We start from the raw sequence: 22,551 nt of genomic DNA, 5'->3' as shown, positions 1-22,551 counted from the left end.
TCCCCAGGCACCTTGGGCCTTAGTCCCAGGATCCCCCACGGAACCAATGTGAAGTCAGCTTTGTGAACAGCTCATGGCTGAAAGCGAGAGTGGGTATTTTCCCCAAAACTAAATCAGGAAATAGGCCACAAAACCACAGATGTCCCTGACAGCTCTCTTGAAAATGCCTCTCAGGCGACATTCCTATCACAACGTGGGTTCGTGACAGGTGGGTTTAGCAGAAAATTGTGTTAGTTGTGGCTAAGAAGTCCTTTCCCGTGTTTGCATGCCTAGACCCATAAATAGTTTCTGTGAGATTTTTGTTCTTCTTTTTCTACATACATTTGCTCTCTCAGCTAATATTTTCTTTTCTTTCTTTCTTTTTTTTTGTTTAATCTAGACAAATTTTTAATTAATATTTTATGAGCACTAATGACAATAATGATAATAGTTATCATACTAACAACTTATGCATATAATATATCATTATCTCATTTAATCCTTACACTAACTCATCAGTTCTCAAACAAGGACAATTTTGCCTCTTCAGGGGACATTTGGTAATGTCTGGAGAAAGTTTTGGTTGTCATAGGTTGAGAGGTGCTGCTCACATTTAGTGTGCAGAGGTCACAAATGCTACTAGACACTCTGTCAGGCACAGGACAGTCCCTCGTGGTGAAGAATTTTCCAGTCCGAAATGTCACTAGCACCGAGGTTGAAGACCTCTGCACTGTGCCAGCTCACGATGCCCTCCCCATTGTTACCGATGAAGAATAAAGCTTGGGAAAGTTAAACAGCCTGACACTTGGGAGGAAGGGTGGGCCTGGGACTGGATCAAAGACCTCGCTTTCATCTAGTGATTGCCCAACTTGGAAATGGGACTCAGTGCCCCTGCACCCCGCCCTCACCCATTCTGAATTCTGGTTCAGTGGGCCGGGGCCCCCAGGAATTGGTATAACAGGATCACAGGCGCTGCTTGTAAGCAGCTAAGCGGGCAGGCACTGTGCACACCGATGCGTCGCATGGCCTGGGCACTGGGAAGGCAAAGATGCATGACCCCTGGAGATAGTAGACTCGTGGGCAACTACGATGTACGACAGTTTGAATGCATAGCGACAGGCTTTCCATCCTCCGATCTCTGCGCATGCTTTCTCTCTGCTTAGACGTCATCGCTGCCTCTTGCGAAGCTTCTCGCACTTCAAGCTCATCTAGCAGTCTGCCTGACCTCCGTCTCCACAGTCCCTTTTAGGTGGGCTGCTGCTATGATCCCACGGCACCTGGGGCAGAATTCTGCTCATCGCACCATATTGTAATTATTAACTTACGAGCTGTCTCAGTCACCAGACTGTGAGCTGCCTGAGGGTATAACCCACATCTACGTACCCCTGTGCAGAGGCCAGTGTCTGGCCATAGGCTATTTACCTACGAATTAACATTTGCTCTTTGTCTGATTCAAGAGCCCACAAATTTTTTCTGTAAAGTGTTGGTAAATATTTTAGGCTTCACAGGCCATGTCTCATCACAGCTGCTTAACTCTGCCGTTGTAGCACAAAAATAGCCATGGAAAATATGTAGATGAATAAGCTTGGCGGTGTTCCAATAAAACTTTATTTATAAAACCAGACGGTGGGCCAGGAGTGGCTGCAGGCCATAGTTTGCTGACCCCCGGTCTATTATAATAGCCATTCTTCCATTAACAAGTCTTCATTTTTAACTGTGCATATTGCTACTCAGCAGTTCCTGAAACACATCTATACCTCCCAGCCAAACGCAGCCAGGTGAACAGATTCTAGCCAATGAGAAGAAGTAGGGGAAAGCATTATTTGGGATTTCCTGGAAGGCTGTTTAAAAGGAGCTGATTCATTTGGGAAGGGCCTCTTTCTACCCTGCTGCTTTTCCTCCTTCTCGCATCCCATACAAGCCTCCAGCAGCCATCCTGCACCATGAGGCGCTTTCAAGGAAGAAGCCAAGAGCAGAAAGACAGGAGCCTGAGGTGACCCCAAGGAGCAGCCATACTTGTGCTGCATGGCCAACATGCGGGCTTTTCCGTGAAAGAAAAATAGGCTTCTACTTCATTTAAGCTACCACGTGTGTTCGTGTTGTGATAACGTGGTAGAGCCTAACCTTAACCCTACGACAACATGTGGAAACAGTCAAGAAATATTTGACTAGTGGAAGGAATGTCCAGGGCGGAAGGGAACACCCCAGATGAAGTTAACTTTGCTGGGTTGGGCCTTGGAGTCTTGAAAACAAACACCACAGCGTCCTCAGGCTTTTCTGTGGTTTAGTGTCCGGGACGACACACGTCTCCGGGCCAGTTCTTCCCGCTGCCTCAATCCATCCCCACGGGGGGCTTTTCCTTTAGAATGTCCACCATCGGCCACCTTATTCTCTGGGGTGTTCTTCCTCGCAAAAACCGTTTGTCACGGAGAATTCAGTTTCCTGCAAGAGAAACTGGTCTTTCTTATTTGGAAGGGGTTTTTACCATTAGACACCGAGGAGAGGAAGCCAGAATCCCCGAAATAACAAGAAGGTCGATGTCTGAGAGACTGAGGAAATGTAAAAGTCTTTATCGCCATGGTTCCTGATTTGTTGGCCTTTCGTTATGGGAACGTGGGTGGTGTCCACGAGGGGCAGAGAGGGAAAGCCTGGCTTTGGTGTCAGGGAATCTCGAATTTGAATGGTGACTCAGTCACTTAGCAGTGTGATATTGGCTAAGTCATGTCGTTTCCGCCAACGTCAGTTTCCCCAACTCCAAAATAAGTCAATAGTAACTTTTTCGTAGCAATCTTGGGAGAATTAAATCGTGAAAGGGTGCCTGGCACCGAGAAGGAGTCCAAATTACAGCTTGGAGACTTCTGTCTGCCCGCTGCCCCGATGATCAGGGTTGCGGCATGGTGGGGTGGTAACTGGGATTTGGGTGGATCCCGCTCCTGCTTTGGAAGGGCAAAATCTTCCAGCCTTCGGACTGAACACTTCCTTCCTTTCCTCTTTTCTGAGCCTGTCCCCACACAATCACACTTCCTTTTTGTTCCCCCACCCTATTTTAAAGTGGTAGCAGAACAATTCCCCCTTTTTTTTTTTTTCCTGACATCATTTCAGCCACTCTGGAGTCCTGCGTGAACACCCAGTGCCACAAGGACGTTCACAATGTCACACTTACTGGCTGCAAGTTTCCATTTTCCGATGAACGTGGCCTTGACACGTCTTCCACTGAATACGTGGTCACGGGACCTTCAAACCTGGAGGCCCTTTCCGTAAAGGTGGCTTACAAATGCGAAATAGTCCATGCCCCCAGAGATGGCTGAAAAAGCTATTAACGCCATGCCTAGGAAATGAACGACCCAAAAAAAGCTGCCAGCAGCGAACGGGATCCTGCAGTGTGTGCGCATGGGGTTCATAGAGCAGCTGTGGACTTAGCACCACTACCTCTAAATGGGGTCAAGGGGAGGTGCGTGCGCCCCAGAGAGAAGGAAGGGAAGGGGACCCACAGGCGATGGCTCTCAGGAAGCACCGACGGCAGAGCCACTCGTTGGAGAACAGAAAGAGCCACCTGGAGGGGAAAAGGAACGAGTTATGATACAGAGCTGGGTGGGAAGGAAGCAAATGATCTTTATTTTCTAGCACCTGTTGGAACAAACAGTCCTAGTCATCCAACAGGGTGTCTAACTATCGCAAAAGACACGATTAGACATCAGGTAAATACGCACGAAAGTCTGATGAAAACAGGATAAACAAATGACTGTTTGTATACAGCAAAGCCTTTCTCTTTGGTTGTTAACGGTAACTAGAAAGAAAAGGAATAAACTCAGTAACACTGAGTAGATCAACTTCCTGTGTGTTTGACGTGTCGTGTTAGGCTCTGTGCAGATTAGATAGAAGCCATTCATTCGTACACTTCTTAAACACCTGTTAGACACGTACTAAGCATTGAAGTGGGTGCTAGGAATTCACTGCGGAAGAGGCAGCTGTGGCCTCTGCCCATACACAATTGACATTGCAGGGTGCGGTGTTGCAGCAGTGAGCAGTCAGGAGTCGAATCGCCTGTGTGGAATTCCAGCTCTATCACAGCAGCTGCATGATCTTGGACAACTTACTTAATGCCGCCATGCCTCAGTTTCCCCATGTGCAAAAAGCATCTATCTCATGGGGTCAGGGGGAGGCTTAACCAAGATAATACTCGTGAAGCATTCAGAACAGAGATTTCCAATCGGTGTGTTTTAGTTCGTGGTACTGGCTGCCGTTGTCATCATTACTACAGGACGCAGGGTCTGAGAAAGCCAGCCTTGAGCGAGTAATGACAAATGCACTGAGACCCAGGAAGGAGGAGGGCAGAGCTGCGTGTATTGAAAATACACAACACGAGGAACTAATCCAAAGGCCGGGTGGGATATTACGCAGCCATAAGAACAGGTGAAATACTGCCGTTTGTGAGAACGTGGATCCATCTCATCACGCTAAGCGAAAGAAGTCAGGCAGAGAAAGTCGAGAACCACGTGATTTCACTCATATGTGGGATATAAAACTGAAAGCAGTAAACGAACAAGACAAACAAACAGAAACTCACAGACGTGGAGCAGAAAAAAGGGGGGGCAAGTAGGTAAGGGTAAAGGGGGTCAAATATACGGTGGCAGAAGGAGATTTGACTTTGGGTGGTGAACACACAATGCAATATACATATGACGTATTGGATGTACACTTGAAACCTATGTAATTTTATTAGCCAATGTCACCCCACTAAATTTAATTGAAAAAATAAAAGTAAAAAAAAATAAAAATAACAGCTAGATGGGTGGTCAGTGGCAGGGTCTGGACTAGCACAGCCTCCTGGGCTCTGATCCAACTTCTTTCCTCAGCCCGATGGAAATGTGCTCAAAACAGAGCTGCAATGGGACTCCGGTCCTCAAACTAAAATATGAAAGCCAGCGCTCCACTGAAACACAAGAGCTAGAATCACCTGTAGCGTGGCCATGTGGAACGAGGCTTTACAGAAGCACATGGTGACCAGAGTTCAAAGTCTAGCACTAGATTCCCGAGGACCAGGCTTTACCCCCTAACTCCACCACCTGCTCGTGTCACGAACTTGAGCAAATGACTTGACCTCTCCTAAACTCAGTTCCTTCCCTGTTAAGTGAGCTTAGTGGTAGCACCCACATATTGTAAGGTTACTGTGAGGACCGGATGCTCAGAGAACAGCAGGCTTCGTTGCTGGCTGCTGTCACTGTTTAATCTCACACCCAGTTTACTGAGGGCATTTATTAATCATTCAGTTTGTTATTATTATGTCTGCAAATTGGGGTCATAATATTTATATACTGTTCTGCAACTTGTTTTTTTACACTTAGCCTTTTTCCAAGCTAGAGTACTTATAGACACACCTCGTTCTCTTCAATATAACAAAATTTCAGTGATTACTTATAATAGATATCGTGCACTCTAAATTAATTTGTATTTTACACATCACAACAGCAGCTACCAATACTTCAAGAGAGTGATATGTGTATGAATGAGCCGTACTATATATCTGATCATACTGTGGAAATAAATGAAGACCAACCAAATGAGAAAAGCAAAGGTTATTCTGAGTTTGCAATAGCAAAGGAGTCAGCCAGCATCACTTGAATTCTGGCAGAGACTCAGAGGCAGGCAGAGGAGTTGGGGAGCTGTAGACTGGAAGGAGAGGAGGGCTTCCGGTCCTCCCTGATTGAAGGCCGTTGGCATGAGGAAGCTAGAGGCTGGCTCACTAGCAGCAGGACATCCTATTGGCTAGGGATGCATGCTTAGCTTTCTCTGATTGGTCTTAAGTTGGAAGCACGGACAAAAATCATGGAAGCTGTCAGTTATTAATCAAGTCCTGGCCATTTGAGGGCCGATTTTTACTGAATTATTGTTTAGCTTCCTGGATTGTCACTAAAGATAGCAATCTGGCTTCCTGCAAGTTTGACTGACAGCAGGCTTGCTACCTGGGTGTACTGTAGATAAGCAGTTGGTTTCCTGGGCAGGTTGCAGGTCAAAGTTCTATTTTTTTATGTGATTAGGTCATTGTCCATTTGGATATTCAGCCTCTTAATACACAAGGTTTGGTGCTTCACAAGGGTGTATGGAGCGCTTGCAATAAATTTCATAATGGTCTCACAGCTCACAGAAAGGAATCCATTGCTTTAAAATATAAAATAATGCCGGCATGCACCCTGGGACTCAAGTGCTTTTTGTAATAGCAATCTCACTTGGACTCCTGTGCACCCAAAGGCTAGATTATTACTGTCCATGGAACTGAGTATTCTGTGGGTACAGCCTTCTCTCCTGAGTCAGAGGAAGTCAACAGGTTCTTTTAACTGTGATGCTCCAGCAAGACAGTATGGTGTGCTGTTTAAAGGGATTTTGAATTAGAAGTCCTGGGATCTGGTGCCACTCGTCTGCTTTCTAGCCAAGTGCCTTTGGGAAGTCAAGGAGCTCTAAGCCTGCTTCCCGCCTCTGGAACGCAAGTCCCCCTCAACCCTTTCATACCTGTCCCTTTGGGCTGACGTGAGAGTCGTGACAATATTTGTGAAAACGCTTCATAAACAGTAGGATTATGCAAATATCAGGATTATAGAGATGGTACTGCCTGAAATCACGCTCCCAGCATTTTTAAGGAATCTATCGATGGAATTCTCTTAAAAACAATCACCTGAGCCCCTCCCCCGCTCACCCACTGCCCCCAGCATTGTTCTCAGCCAGGCTATAGCATGGAGTCTTACTCCATCGGAGGTTAGGTCTTTGAAGCGGCACACGATTTTCAAGTGAGTTATTCAGTTAATCATTTCTGTCATAACTACATTGTCCCTTAGGATTATCTGCTTCTGGAAAGCCATCGCAGCTGGAGAAGCAGCCCCAAGTCCCCTCTCATCCTGCACAGATCGAATGGCCTCCAGGGAAAAGCCCGATTAATGGTCAAATGAATTAGTAGCAAGTTGGGAAAAAAAGAGAGCCACTGGTTACCAACACAGTTTACTTTCCTTTATACAATGAGCTGGTCCAGTAGTGTAGCTAAATGGGATTGCTACAGATTAAATCAAAATGGGGAGATTGCTATTTAAAGGCCCCTGGGGGGAAATTACTTGATAAAGGATCTCTCTATTTTCATGAATGAGTCCCCTGTGGAACTGCTTTTTCTAAATTTGAATTTTTATAATCTAATTTTCAAATTGTTATTATACATTGTAATAGAGGTTAAACTATAAACATAAATTATATTCTAGAATAGAATATATGAATGTATAGAGAATATAATTTTTTTTATAGCAACAGTTAATGAGACCCGGCGGCTAAAAAGCATGTGAATCCTGTGGTTATTTACACTTCTCTGAGATGCAATGTTTAAAGACACGTGGTGTTTTGATCCCTAAGAAAATTCACTTCGACAAGGGAAAAAGATTTCAACTCAGGATAAAGAAAATAGTTCAAATATAATTATAATGACCAAAAAGGGAATGGGTTGTCATTTGAAGCATTAAGAACCACTTAGATGATGGGGAAGCACTTGGTGGAAATCCGTTTTCATTTCATGATTGGGCTTGAATTTTTCTAGAAAATACCAGGAGGTGTGAGATGGATGGGCCTCTCCTACTTCGACATGTTTACGTTAGCTAACTTAAGGGTAAAATAAATATAAACAACAAGTTTTGGGGGAAAGGAAGTGCTCCAGTTGCCGTTGGCATGAGTCAGTGGGGAGCGGTTACCCTGCTCTGTATAGTGATGGGGGGATTCCAGCTGTTTTATTTGTATGTATAGTTGACCCCTGAGCCATGTGGGTTTGAACTGCACAGGTCCACGTACAGGCTGATCTTTTTAAACTTATAGTATCGATAAATACAGGACAGCAGTGGTCCCCAACATTTTGGCACCGGACCTTTGGTGCTCCTATGAGAATCTAATGTCTGGTGCTCTGAGGTGGAGCTGAGGCGGTGATGCTAGCGCTGGGGAGCGGCTGCAGACACAGATGAAGATTCGCTCATTGCAGGTCGCTCACCTCCTGCTGTGAGGCCCAGTTCCTGACAGATCCAAGGCCCTGGGGGTTGGGAACCCCTGCAGTACAGTACTGGAAATGTATTTTCTCTTTCTTACTGTTTTCTTAACAATATTTTCTTTTCTCTAGCTTACTTTACTTTTAGAATACAGCATAGAATACATATAACACATAAAATATGTGTTAATTCACTGTTTATGTTATCGGTAAGGCTTCCAGTCAGCAGTGGGCTGTTAGCAGTTAAGTTTGGGGAACGTCAAAAGCCATACGCAGGTTTTCAACTGTGCGAAGAGTCGGCATCCCTAACCAACCCTAGTATTGTTTAAGAATCAACTGTAATCAACTACCCACCTTATGCATAGAGGGGAAGCATTACGCATCATCTGAGGCGTGACTTCCTACTTTCACTGTGCATGTCTCCTTGAGTTACTGCCTGACGCAAATGCCACCCCTCCCTTTCCTCGTATCTTTTTCCAGATGTTTCCAAAACAAAAACACACCCACACCAGCAGAGACAGGCATATACATCTCTTTATCTAAAGCGGATGGAGAATCCAGAGAAAACCTAAATTCGGGCCTGGAGGTCAACCAGAGTCACATGGAGGGCACCTTTAATGCCACCCCAGAGAGACCAACCCTCTCATTTCACAAATGAAGAAAGTGAGGCCCTGCAAGGATCTGTGACTCGCCCGAGATCACAGGCTGGTTAAGCTCAGGTGCGCAAGTCCTTTCTTCTCCCTCTGTCTCCTGATGGGCATCTGTTGGGGAGATTACTAGGTACCATCATTCCTGCCTTGGGGACATGGAGCCCAGGGGTGTTGTGCTCATTAGATGGGTAATGCTTGCCACCCCCTTTGAAGCTGGTGGATAAGATCTCAGGTAAATATCATTAACCTCTGCAAAAGAAATGTTTCCCTACACAAAACCTGTTTTCACTTGTCCCCCGTGGCCGCTGGCCACTTGTGGCTATAAAGATTGCTGCTGAGCTCCCAAGCTCAGTAGCATCATTGGCTCGCAAGCTTCAGAAAATAGAAGGGCTGGGTGTGGTTCTTCTTATTAAAGGCAAACAAACCCATTATTAAAAATAAACAAAGCAGAACTGCTTTGAAACAATTGATTAAATGTCTCCTGGCTCAGAGACCTAAATTCACCCCTGTTACCCCCAAACAAAGCCTCCCTTATTGAAAATCTAAAGAGGGAATGCCAGGAGTGTCTTGTTAGGAAGAACACCCGCTCTGGGTGTCTATTACAGGTTAGGCTCGGTGACCAACTTATCATGGATCCTCATGATTAATAAGTTGGCTCTATAGTTCACATTTTACCAGTGACGGCATGAACAGGTCAAGTGATTTGCTTCTGGACACAGATGAAATATAGAAATGATAGGAAGTGAACTTGAATCTCTATGACTCCAAAACCCACATCTGTTCCACCCAAACGCATTGCTGCTCATTAACAACCGGTCTCCCCTGCCTCTCTTTTTGCGGTTGATTTCAAAGAGAAGCTCAAGGCATAGAAGAAGGAAGCCTGCATCTGTCATGTCAAAACCTTCTGAAATTGGAGGCATGCTTGTGAGGTTGCTGGGGAAGGGAAGCCCTGAGCCACCTAAGTCACTTAAATGTGTAAGGTGGGCAGAGCTGAGACTGTAGGTGCTCAGTGGCTGGTGCTCAGCATCTTGCCCCAATGCCTACCTAATACCTGTGCCATATCATATACTCTGCATTCTGAACAAACCAAGATGCAGCTTTACAGGTCCAGAATCTCTTGCCAGTGAATATAGGGTCAGCTGACCCTGAGTGATAGACTCCTGCTAGCCAAACTTATAAGAAACAGGTGTATAGACAGAATGTTCATTAGCTACATTGAGGTTTTGTTTACCTGGGAGTTTTAGTGCTAGAAATAGCGAAACAATGGGATTGTTCTAAAATGAAATCTTAAATGTCTAAGATCATGCTATTGTTAGAGTCAAACAATTTGTTATTGGTGTTCTGCTAGGTAACAGAAAGATTTACCACATTGCAGGTGATTAGTTGGAGATCACACAGCAGCCAAACCACAAGCTGATGGATGTATTACTGTTATGAACTGCTCAACAAAGACTCCATCAGAGCTACTTTGTGCTATGAAAAAGCTTATATGCAATGAAAAAAAAGTTTACTGGAAAACAGTCTGGCAGGTCTTCAAAAGGTTATGAATAGGTCTTCCATATAACCCAGCAATTCCACGATAGGTATATATATATCCAAGAGCACTGAAAACATGACTACACGAAAGCTTCACAGCATCTTCGTTCGGAATAGCCAAAAAGTGGAAACAACTCCAACGTCTGTCAACTGATGAATGGATAAACAAAAAGCGGTGTGTGCATACAATGAAATATTATTCAGCCTTAGAATGAAAATAGTGATACCTGCTACGATATGGATGAACCTTGAAAACATTACACTACGTGAAAGAAGGCAGGCCAGAAAGTCTATGTATTATATGATTCCATTTCTACGAAATGCCCAGTATAGGCAAATCTATAGAAACAAAAAGGTAGATTAATGGTTGCCTCAGTCTAGGGATGGGGAGTCTGGGGGAGAAATGGGGGTAACTGCTAATGGTTAGGGCATGGCTTAGAGGGCTAATGAAAACGTTCTAAAATGTTATTAGTTGTGATGACATTTACACAACACTGTGAATATACTAAAAGTCACTGAATCGTATACTTTAAAAGGACACATTTGATGGTATGTGAATTATATCTCGACAAAGCTGTTTTTAAAAAATACACAATTTGCAACTGAGCAGAGATGTTCATCCTGAATATCTTCGATTGCTCTCCCTACGCCAATCCATTCTCCATCCTTCTCTGCTTTGCTTTGTTCCCCAGGAAGCTGATCCTATGGACGGCATCCACAGGCATCTCTCCCTTGTGCAAGTGATCAAATCATTGATCGTCCAAACCGGGACACTTTTGAGAAAGGATGATGGAGGTAAACCAACTCTCCCGAGCAAACTGGGGGTTCTGTTTCTGTTGGGGTCTGGTTCCTGCAGTGCAGCCTGCTCTCCTGAGGGCTACAGCCCCCGCCAGGCCATGCAGCTGCCTCTTGGGTTCCAGGCACCACCCCTTGTCCTTGTCCGTCAGGCCCAGGTGTAATGATAGCTTCTAACCGTGGCCCCCCGGAACTGCACTGTCCTTCTGGTTTCCCTGAACTCTGCCCATGGCTTTGTAAATAGCCTCTTTCTTAAATTTCCTCCGTTTTCAGTTGCAGTGGGCCATCTGTTTCCTGCTGATACCATACTGACACAAAACTCCAGATAAACAGCCTGGAAGAGAAATTTGAAAAAGAAGTGTGGTCAGCACAGTGATACTGCTATAGATTTCTTCCAAAGAGCCATCGCGCTGACCCTTCCTCAGTTTCCGTAGATGTCTATTTGTCCTGATAATAAGTCCTGATAATTAGTGATTTTACTGCACGCGGCACCCCCCACCCCTGCCAGCAACAAGGATGTTCCAGTAAATACCATTTTTTAATTATTGTAAGGGTTTTTTTTTGTTTGTTTGTTTGTTTTGTTTTGCCACTTTGCAGAAAATGAGTATATAGTACAAATTACAATTTTTTCAGTGCAATAATTTGGTATGAGAACGTATATTCATTGGATTTATCTTGTTCAGAATGTGCTGTGCTACCTCGACCTGAGGATTTATGTATTTCATCAACTCTGGAAAATTCCCCACCAATTTCTCTTGGAATATCTGCTCCCCACTCCCCATTCTCTAGCAATATGCTTTATTCTCACCATGTCCTCTTGTCTCCTAACCTCTTCTTTCTATTACTACTGCTTTATTTCTACTTCTTTATCTTCTGATCTTTCTGATCAAAAATTTTCTTTTCACCTCTATGTCTGTTCAGCTTTTTCACACGTCCATATACAGTTCAGTTCTATATAGTGATTTCGGTGACTACATTTTTCATCGCTAGGCAGTTTACTTAATTCTTTTTTCATATGTTTTTCCTCCTTTCATAGTGTCTTGAGTTTTTGTATCCTTCCTTTTTATTTTAATCATTTAAAATATATTTATCCCTATCAGACTGTTGGATTGTCTTTAGTTCTTGTGGGTTAAATCCTGGTGTCTGCTGATTCTTAACCATGATGAGCAGACTATTGCTGTGTAATTTATAATTTTGGATTGTGAGCTCATTTCAGGGGCCTTTATCCATGGGAATCTTATTAGGACTTGATCGAGAGTGGGTTCCCTCAGAGCCATTTCTCGTTTGCTTCTGCTGGCTTACTCAGGATTATTTTACGCCAGTGACAAGTTTTCACATTAATTCTCGTCTTGGGTATTTGGAATCCATTTAAATTAAGGCAGATTCAAACTCCAAATGCCTCTGGTTACAAATTTTCAGTGGATTCTTTATACCCACCCAGAGCCCAGATCAAGACAGTCACACTGCTGCCTCAGCTGCCTGTCCTGGTGGGCTCATTGCTTCTCGGTTCACCTGTCCTAATTCCGTAGGGGCCTCTCAGTTGTACTTGCCTCATTACATGGGCCCTGCTCCCCCTTTGAGGGTAAACACCCTGGGCCCTGGATTACTAAAACCAAGGACTCCTTCCAGGGCCATCGAGGCATCAGCTCTCACGCATTCTCTTCTGGTTGTCAGCTCCCTCTTCGTGTCTCTGCTCCCCCCACCCCCCCACCCCCACCCCCGTTCCCAGGATCTCCCTTCCTGCCTGCTAGCTCTGCCACGTATTTAAAAGGACTCTGATTACATTTTGCCTAGCATGTATACATGACTGTAGGAGGAAGGGGATTCACATGATAAAATCTGCCCCTTTATGAGAACCGAAAGTCCCCTTTTTGTCCTGTTTACATCATAAAATATTGGGTTTTGTGTGATGGGTAATATTTTCCATTTTTAGGTGAACTCAGATGCCTCAGATTGATTAGAAATAACTAGATAATTTTCAATTGCTTTGCAGGCTATGTTAAAGGTAAGATTTTCTAAAATAAGATGCGTTTCATGCTCTTTTATCGCTACTCTAACCAGAACTCATGTCTTCTTTACAAAATGTTCTTTCTCATCATGCTTGTACGGCACAGAAAGAGCTGAGTTCCAGAAGTGGGAGAGAGCTGGTCCTGGACAGTCTTGTTCTGTAATTTGCAGTGGGGATGTCTGAACCCCCGAGAGCCCCGTTCTCAATATCAAGGTAATTCAGAAGCTAAATTACTAGTCAGCAGATAGCTTGGGAAAATATAAACAAGGAGAAAGAACTCCAGTGCTCCTGGGAGGACCAAAGCAGCTTGGCACAGAGTAGGTGCTCAAGAAACATGTCAGGAATTGAACTGAACCATCCCTACCCCACTACAGAGCAGACACACTTTCCTGGTGACCTAGATCCATCAGATTAATTATATAAGGTCTCTCTTCCTTGAAGAGTCCCAGAGAAAGAGATTCTCACTTTTTTTCTCTTTCTTTCTCTCTTTCTTTCTCTCTCTCTTTCTTTCTTTCTTTCTTTCTCTTTCTTTCTTTCTTTCTTTCTTTCTTTCTTTCTTTCTTTCTTTCTTTCTTTCTTTCTTTCTTTCTGCTTTCTTTCTTTCTGCTTTCTTTCTTCTTTCTTTTCTTTCTTTCTTCTTTCTTTCTTTCTTTTCTTTCTTTCTTCTTTTTTTCTTTCTCTCTCTCTCTCTCTCTTTCTCTCTCTCTCTCTCTCTCTCTCTCTCTCTCTCTCTTTCTTTCTTTCTTAACTCTCATGATCAGAAGCTGCTTGCTGAGAAATTTTTAAAAACCGAAAAATTTTAAAATAGTTTGGTTTGGGCAAACTTTACATCAAGATCCAAAGTTTCAGCCCCTTTGGAAGGATTGGAACACGGGGCAACTAAGGGCCCACATTCCCACTTGGCCTTGGCCTGGGGAGCAGCTGGCCCGTGGAGGGACAGCTTGCTCTCTAGGTCGCTACGGTCAATCTGTCCCCTATGAGCTTACATGTGACCAGCTTCACACAGGTACACTGTCTTCCTCCCACAGGCGTAGGCCTGACTCTGCTGTTGCCTGGCTACTGATCAGTTTGTGAGGATGTACCTTCTTTCACTACTTTCCCGCCACATTCTGCACACTGAGGTTATACTTGGGTGTATCCTAGGCCACCATCTGCAAACACATGCAAAACATCTCTTACAGTGAGTCACTGAGACAGATATTACTTATTGATCTTACAGTTTCATTTTCGAAAGGCACTTTTCCATTTCTAAATTTGTGACACTTTATATACTGACAACTCCCCAAGTTTTCTAAGAGAATTAGTGGCTCTGGGCTCATAAAGAATTTTGCCGATAGGTCACAAGGGTGAGTTTAAACCAATTTTATTTCATACATGAGGCATGGTAAGGATCAACACATGGTAATAGCTAACTTTATTGAGTACTTATTGGATTTCAAGTACTGGACTAAGTAATCCCATTCGGTCCTCACACAGCCTTTGGAGTCGGCACCTCCATTTTCCATTTGACAGATGAAGAAACTGAGGCACAGAAAGCTGGGGAGCAAAGGAGCCAGAATCCAAACCTAGGTACCTTGACTCTGAGCCTGTCTTCTTAACCACCTCTTAACAGTTGCCTGTATTGCAAAGACCCCTCACAAGGATCAGGAGTTTCACAAACAGTGCCTGAAGCCCAAAGCAACCTGAGGGCCTCAAACAGCGACCTGGCCACACATTAAACTCACCTGAGGAGCTTGAAAGCATCCCCAAGCATGAAGCAAATACCATAATGGGTTAATCCCGGGGACTTCTGCACTATTCTCACAGTGTTTCTGTACATCTGAGTGTATTAGAATAATATTAATTGACCTGGAGGCATCTCTACAGGAATTGTCCATAGCAGGAAGTGTTAACAGGAAGTGTTAAGAGCAAAATCCAGAAAAGTGTGTTTATGTGTGTGTGTGATGGGATCCCATTTTTGTAAAACAAACAAGTTACACACACACACACACACACACACACACACACACACACACCCCTCCACATCCTTATATGAGGGTGGAATAAAATATGTATGATACATTAAAAAAACGCTGGAGCCCAGTCCCCAGAGATTCTACTTTAATTGTTTAGAAGTAGTACCTGGGTCCTGGTATCTTAAAGTTCTTTAGATCAGGGTTCTTAAATTTGCTGCATTTTGGAATCACTTAGAAAGTTTAAAAAGTCTTGATACCCAGACCAACTCAATCAGGCTCCCTGGGAGTGGAGCCCAGGCATGAGCATTTAAAAATTCCCCTAGGGAATGCCAATTGGTGTCAAGTTTGAGGCCGGGGCAGGGCCCTCCATGCAGCCAAGGTTGATAATCACTTCTAGAAAGGGAGGGAACCCAGGCATGTAACACTGCTATGTGATAGGCATTTGGCATCTATTTCAATCCTTGGAACATTCCATGACTTAGAAACTCCTGTCGAAATAGAGGCTAGCTCCAGAGATCAAATAGCCTGCCAGAAGTCGCAGAGTGAGGAGAGGCTGAGGGACACCCTGACCCACCTCAGAATGCAAAGGAGGGTGATGGGAGCTGCTTTGAGAAGGTGTCATTGGCTCCCAATCTCTCCTTCCCAGGATCACAGGAGTTGAAATTTCTCTGGTAGAGATCTGTTCCTTTGGGTTCCTCCTTTCAGGAGCTATTAAAAACAAAACAAAACAAAATAAACCAAAACAGCAAAAAAACTGAGAGGAATCACACGTTAATTGGAACTTGATGTCTTCCCAGTGAGTGCTGGGAGGTGTACAGCAAGGGGAAAGAAGAATGTACAAATCTGGGAGAGGATGTAATGTAACAAGGATGTAAACCTGGCCTGGTCATTTTCCTGCTCAGAATCCCTCTAGTCACCAGCCTCACCCAAGGCCTTATTAAAGATGCCAAATGTTGTCCCACCTCTGAACCTTTCTTGACTCATGTAACTTTCCCAGGTTCCCTCCCAAGAGGATTTTGGATGCTTCACTTTCTCATGAAAGAACAAGGGTCTGGTTCACAGTCCCCAGGCCAGTAGAAGTCCAAGGGAAGAAGAGATAAGAGAGGTGGGCTTTGCAAACACTGCTAAGGTTGGGTGTTCAGGGCATTGAAATTCAGGCACGTGGCAGAAAAGCTGAAACTTTAGTCTTTTGGGCTAAAGCTGGAGTCCCTTATGCCAGGAGGACTGGAGGCTAGGTAGACGAACGGAGATCTCAGGCGTGGGAGTCAGAAAACCAAGGTTAAAGACCCGCCTGCCACCTTCCAACAGTACAATGAGGGCTAGTATGACAACCTCCTTCTCAAGGTTGTGCTGAGGATTAGAGATGATACACATAAAACGCACCTACACTCAACACAGCAGGCCCTCGGCAGTGTCGGTGGGACAGCGTGCCAACGTTATAGGCTTGTGATGTGTACTCTGAGACCAGGGCCGGAATGAGCCTTGACCTGGTCTCTACCTTTTTTAAGTTTAACTTCATTGTGGTAAGAACACTACATGAGATCTACCCTCTTAACACATTTTAAAGTGTAAACAACACAGTATGGTTAATTATAAGTACATGTTGTGCAGCGGATCTCTAGAACTCGTCTTACGTAATTGAGACTTCATGCCCCCTGATCAGCAACACCCCCGACTCCAGCTTCCGGCATCCCCCCTCCCCCACTCTACTGTCTGATTCTATGAGTTCGACTATTTTAGATACTTCATATAAGTGGAATCGTGCAGTATTTGTCCTGTGACTGGCTTATTTCACTTAGCACAATGTCCTCAAGTTTCACCCATACTGTTGCATTTTGCAGGATTTCCTTCCTTTTTAAGGCTAATAATATCCCATTGTATGTATATACTGCATTTTCTTTATCTATTCATCTGTCATGAGCATTTAGGTTGTTCCCACATCTTGGTTATTGTGAATAATGCTACAATAAATCTCTTTCTCTTCGTTTATTGAGTGCTTATTGATTATATGCCAGTAATTGCTTTAAGCGTTTTACATATATTAATGCAGGTGAAACTCAGAACAGCCCTTTAAAATAAATACATGCTGTCTTTATTCCCATTTACATATGAGGAAACCGAGGCCCAGCTACTATGGCCCAAGGCTGTAAGTTCAGTTAGGTTGAAAACGAGTTTGAACCCAGGCAGTCTGGCTCTAAAAGCCATGATTTTGATCACCGCAACATTAGTATTAGTATTTAATCCATAATAATAATGATTGAGAGCAAACTGAGTCAGGCACTGTTATGGGCAAGGTGAGGATGAGACTTATGCATCCAAATGATCGTGGGTTACTCAAGAGATTCGTTAATTCCAGAAGTGACACCTCTCTTCCTTGATTCATGCAGTTTTTCAGGCCCTCAGTGGGCCTGAAAAACAACTGTCTATGCCACGAGCAGTCAGCAATAACGCTCTAATACCATTTATTTTACAATGGCAAATCAATCTACTTTCTCAGCATCCTGTAACTTTATTGAACTCGGCATCCCGCTGCAGGGCACGCGCCGAACTCTCCTGAAATGATATATTCCGCTTTCTGCGGTCGGTCGTTACTTGGCGTTGCAGTCTTGGTGTCACACGCAGACCGGGCCTCTTCTGAGAAGGCCGCAGTAGCAGCTGCTGCAGTTTTCCCGCCCTACTGAGCGCTCACTACATGCTGGGCACTGCGCTAAGCCGGCCACCCGGAGTCTCCAGGAAGCAGCGGGTGCAGCCAGCCTCAGTTCTGGGCGCCTGCAGCCATTGCAGGGTGGGCGCTCGCCTTGTCGCGTGCTGACACGTCCTCTCCGCGCTGCGACCAGCGGCCAGGGTTGGAGAGAGTTCCCAGTGCATGCTCGGAGAGGGAGGCCCCCGCGGGGCTGGGATCCTAGCTGCGCCGCCCGCCAGCTCCTCTGTGCGGCCGGCGCCCCACGCGCCTCCCGGGCACGCGCTCCCGGCCCCGCCCGCGCGCGCGCGCGGCGGACGCACAGCCGCGAGCGCGCACCCGCCCCGCGCCCCGGCGGCGGACGCACGGCCACGAGCGCGCGTGCGCCTCTGCAAACGTCCCCGGGAGCCGAGCCAGAGCGAGCGCCGGGGCTGGGCGCGCAGGAGTGAAAAGGAGGCGGCGGCCGCGGCTGTGAGCAACAGATCCGGGCGCCGCGAGCAGACCCGCTCTGCTGCAGGGCGATCGTTTTTAAAATTTCCAAAAAATTTTTTATTAATTTAGAAAATCTTGCATTTTTAAATGGCGCTGGCCCCGGGTCAGCGGGTGGTTTTCTCTGCTTCAGGATGGGCTTTGCCGTTTCCGTCGTGGGCACCAGTGGTGGCCTGATTGTCAGTCTTCTCTGGGCATTTTTAAGGCCAGGAGCCGAGCGCTGCATGTAGGCGAATCACCCTACAGAGCGGTTTGGCTTTTAAAATTGTGATTTTTATTTTGGGCAGAGAACAGTCGATCTCGGGCACTTCGTCCTCTTTGCAGGAGAGGCTGCGAGTCAGAGGTGGGTCGCTCGGAGGGTGAAATTCCTCCCGGGGTGAGCGAGCCCTGATCCCGCGCACAGTGCCGGCGGCCCTGAGTGTGTGTCCTGTCCCTGCCGGCGCCGGGAAAATGGAGGCTGTGATTGAGAAGGAATGCAGCGCGCTCGGAGGCCTCTTCCAGACCATCATCAGCGACATGAAGGTAGGTCGCCGGGGGCGCGGCTGCGGCGCGGGCCGCCGCGCACGGACCCGGCTGCGGAGCTTCGCCTCCGCCCGGGGCCAGGGGCCCGGCCCTCGTCTGCGCGGTGGCCGCCAGCCACCTGAGGGAGCGCTCCGGCCCGGTTTCACCTGCTCACCCGGGGCGCTGCTCTGGGCTCTGCTGGGTCCCCGCGCGAGCGGCTTCTCTACGGGGTTCTGATGCCCCCTGTTCTCTCCCCGATCGTTGTCCCACGGGGTGGCCCCATCTGCTTTCCCCAGGGGCTCAGGGCCCTGCCTCCAAGTTTTCCATTGTCTGTTGCTGGACGGAGCGCCTGCGACCCGCGGAGGCTGGATGCCTGGGCAGACACCTGATTCCCCCGGGGACGGGGAGGGGGAGCCTGCCGCGGCGGTGGGGAGGGAGTCGGGGCTCTGCCCGGCTGCGAGAAGGAGCTCGCGGCCTGAGGGACTTGGGAGGGAAGCCTTCCTCACCCTCCTTGGCTTTCAGGTCCACCTTGGAGGGGGAAGCGGGGATCTGAGCAAATTAGGAATTAATTAGGCTGTTCCACAGCTGGTGAGGCCGTGCATGCCTTCCCTCGGCCCCCCTTGGGGGCGCCGAGCAGAAGTTCCCAGAGCAGCTTTGCAGGGGCGCCTTCTTCCCCTGGCTGCGGCTCCCAGCAAGAGGGCAAGATTGGGGCTTCCCAAACAACTGTACCCCATCCACCCACCCAACACACACAGACTCCACGTTTTCTCTTGGGAGGATTGTGAAAATTGTGCGTGCGCGCGTGCGCGCACACTAGTGTGTTGGGGGCGGGGAGCAACACCCTGGCTTTTTACAGCGAAGGGTGGGACTGGGGATAACCTGATCCTTGGAGGTGGATTTTCTGGTGCACAGAGATAGACCCAGGGCCGTGTGTTACTCATCCAAAGAAATATAAGCAGCCACGCGAGCTGGCTAGAGGTGGGAATTGGAGGCGGTGGGGGGATTTTTTTTTTTTTTTTAATATGTATTTAGGGAGCTTCTCTTTGGCTCCGGCCCAGCCCCAGTTTGCCTCAACAGATCCGGGGAGGTGGTGTTTAATTAAAAGCTCGGTTTCCAAAACGAGTGGGCAGGTTTGGAAGCTTGTGCAGCGAGTGGGTGTGAACAGCCCCTCTTCAGCGGCGGCCTGGGCGCCCGGTGGAGCTTTTGTCTGATGAAGTATGAGGTTTGGAGAGGGTTCGGCCTCCGAGATGGACTTTGGGAAGGAATGCTCAGCTGTCACGGCCAGCTTTCTCCTTTTAGAACCAACTGCCACCTCACCCAGGGTGAACTTTTTCCAAGGTGCCTCCGTCCTGGGTCCTGGTCTTGTCCATTTTGAAATCCTTTTACAGAGCCTGTGCCTTTTGTCAGAAATTGACATTCATGTGGCATTATCTTCAGAGAGACCCTGCTTGCTCAGGAATGCCTCTAAGCCAGCCGCTTGGAATTAGGTGGATTAGTCCCTGTTCAAAGACAGCCCTTTGCATTCCTTTGCCCCCAATCCACATTGAACTCTTTTAAGACAAAGATTGGTGTCCCCTCCTTGGACTTCAATTTTACCGGCTTTATAATCAAATAAGATTTGGTTTGAGGCACACATGTATTCTCATCGCTAGGGGAAGAATTTGAGATGGACTGGTAAAGCTGCTGGTGTTTTTTGGAGGAGAGAAATGGATATTTCCAGTCGCTCTGTGCTGCTGACAAGGACCCGGTGACCTGATAGGTCTGCCCACTGCAGTCCCAGAGTGTTCACATCTGGAGTTTTTCCTCTCTCTTTGTCCCTTAATCCAGAACCCAGGCTCAGTTTTTCCCATTTACTTGCTTGAGCCCAAAGCCCTTCAGAAGGTTACCCATCCCTGGGTGGGCCCCCCTGCTTTCCACCTGCAGCACTGTGGCCCTGGGGGTTTGTGGGTGCTAAGCTGGTGTGCTTCTCCCTCCGCAAGATTCCAGTTAAAAAAAAAAAAAAAAAAAGACTTATTTAATGCCCTTTCAGAGCTGGATCTATAGCTTGTGGTTCTTGAGTTCTTTCCCTTTGAAGGTAGTAGGATTTGCTCAGCATCCTGTGGGAAGGCATTCATTTGAAAGGTTTTTGTTTGATTTGTTTTGGCAATCAAAGGTTTGAAGGCAAAGTGGAACGGAAGACTCTATATACCGTGGGGTCCGCGGAATTTCAGACTTTTAGGGAGTTGAAAGATGAGAAGGAAGAAAGAAAGGGGGTGTCTGGTTTTCAAGATGGTTTATGCATAAGGTGGTTTCTGAATATTTTCATGGAGTTTTCTTACCACACTTCTTCATGGATTAGATGACAGTGACATTTAAGAGGGACTTTTAAAATTTGTGCATATAGGATAAGCAGTGTATAGTATGCATATGCATGAAGTTGCCATCAGTAAAAGTCAGCTTTTAATATCTGAAATTAGCTGACTTTCTAATGATCCGCTTAGCCTCTTTATCTCTTCTTTGAACTCCCTTGATGGTTTTGAAATGCCTTTGGCCCCCTTTCCGTTTGCTTTGAAGGACAAGTGTAAATGTTGGAAGCCCTTTTGGAATGCCACCTTGAGAAAAAATTTAGGTTATTTTTCTCAGCAGTGGTGTTGGATTGGGGTGAGGAAAGGGTAAGGAAAATGGCTTTTTTAGTAGCATTTGATTCTCCAAAATGAACAGTAGCACAGGAAGGGAGTCAGTTTCCTCTTTGGAGAAAAACAACAACAGCAACAAAAAATGGAGTGATTTCAAGGCTTACCACCATCCACCTTCCCAAACCAGAGAACCTCAAGGCATCATCACAGGGCCGGAGAAGACTCTGTCTGTCGCCTTCTAATGATCCTAACCCAGTCAAGTCCTCGGCTTTCAGGGAGTGCATTTTACCCTTTTCGGGAGGAAGGGTGCGGAAGAAACACTCACTTTTCTCCCATGGGGATCCAGCTGTTAAATAACTTATCGGTTCCTTGAGGAGAGGAAACCTTGTGTTTTTCTTCTTTCTTCCCTCCTCCTCTGGCGGTGGTCACTAATGAATGGTGGTGTGCAAAATCGCTTACTGGCCGCCTTCCCGCCCACCCACATAAATCAAGTCGTCTGCTGTGAGCTGGTCCCAGAGGAAAGAGGGGACAGAGATTCATGTGGCCGGAGCAAGGACCCCATCGCCCGTTTGTCTGGGGGAACAGTAGCTTGCAAATGACTGTGTGTGGAAGGCCAGTTGACTGACTTCTGATGTCTAGAGAATGTTGACTACATTAAGGGGGCCCTGGAATTTCTGGAGAGTTTCTATCCAAGTCTTGGCAAAACTAACTTTTTGCAAATAGCGGATTACTTTTTTTTTTTTTATTATTATTGCAATATAATTGGCATAGAACATTATATTGGTTTCAGGTGTATAACAGTGATTCGATATTTATGTTTTTATTGATTATGATTATTTTTTTTAAGTAATTGAGCCAGCATAGAATTCAGTGATGTTTGGGGGGCTTTTACGACTAAGAGACTCTGGCCAATCTTGGGGACAGCTCACCCTGTGGACATCTTTCTTCTTGTAATCATTAACTTGGTTAAAAAAGAAAAAAAGTCGATGCTAAAATCAAATGTTTTCCTCAGCCCTGTTGCTCAAGAATCAGCATGTTAGGAGCTGAATAGGGCCTGATGTAGGGAGAACTTTGTCCTCGGTCGGAGAGTGAGTTCGGGGTTATATAATGTGACTGGGAGTGAAAACACACCAGCCACACCTTGAATTCCCCACCCCGCGTCTCACTGAAGATGGGGTGCCCTGTTACCAGCACCTGTGTGGAGCAGAATAGGGGCCTTGTTCAGTTTCTCTCCGCTGCCCCCACCTCGGCCACCAGCAGCCTCTCTCCTAAGTTCTGCCTAAAATTAGAACTGCTAAAGGGACTTCTTGAATTCCATGGAAATCTTTTGTGGTTCGA

General features: G+C 46.2%; 1 protein-coding gene across 12 annotated transcripts in view; it reads left to right on the top strand.

Moving 5' to 3' along the window:
• The first annotated feature begins 18,010 nt into the window (after positions 1-18,010).
• Positions 18,011-22,551, top strand: part of MTSS1 (MTSS I-BAR domain containing 1) — a 140,279-nt gene continuing 135,738 nt past the window's right edge. For 4 of the 12 annotated variants that reach the window (XM_016166406.2, XM_016166401.2, XM_016166411.2 and 1 more), the window contains exon 1: positions 18,012-18,619. In XM_016166406.2, the coding sequence (XP_016021892.1) occupies positions 18,548-18,619 (72 nt within the window). In that variant the 5' untranslated portion in view covers positions 18,012-18,547. Of the gene's footprint in view, positions 18,620-22,551 lie in introns of all 12 variants that reach the window. The other 8 variants (XM_036233011.1, XM_016166404.2, XM_016166409.2 and 5 more) reach the window with 4 other exon arrangements.

This window comes from Rousettus aegyptiacus, unplaced genomic scaffold (assembly GCF_014176215.1).
Source record: "Rousettus aegyptiacus isolate mRouAeg1 unplaced genomic scaffold, mRouAeg1.p scaffold_m13_p_15, whole genome shotgun sequence".
In the NCBI taxonomy this organism is placed as follows: domain Eukaryota; kingdom Metazoa; phylum Chordata; class Mammalia; order Chiroptera; family Pteropodidae; genus Rousettus; species Rousettus aegyptiacus.
Note: the sequence above shows the minus strand (reverse complement) of the source record. Positions and strands in the feature narration are given on the sequence as shown.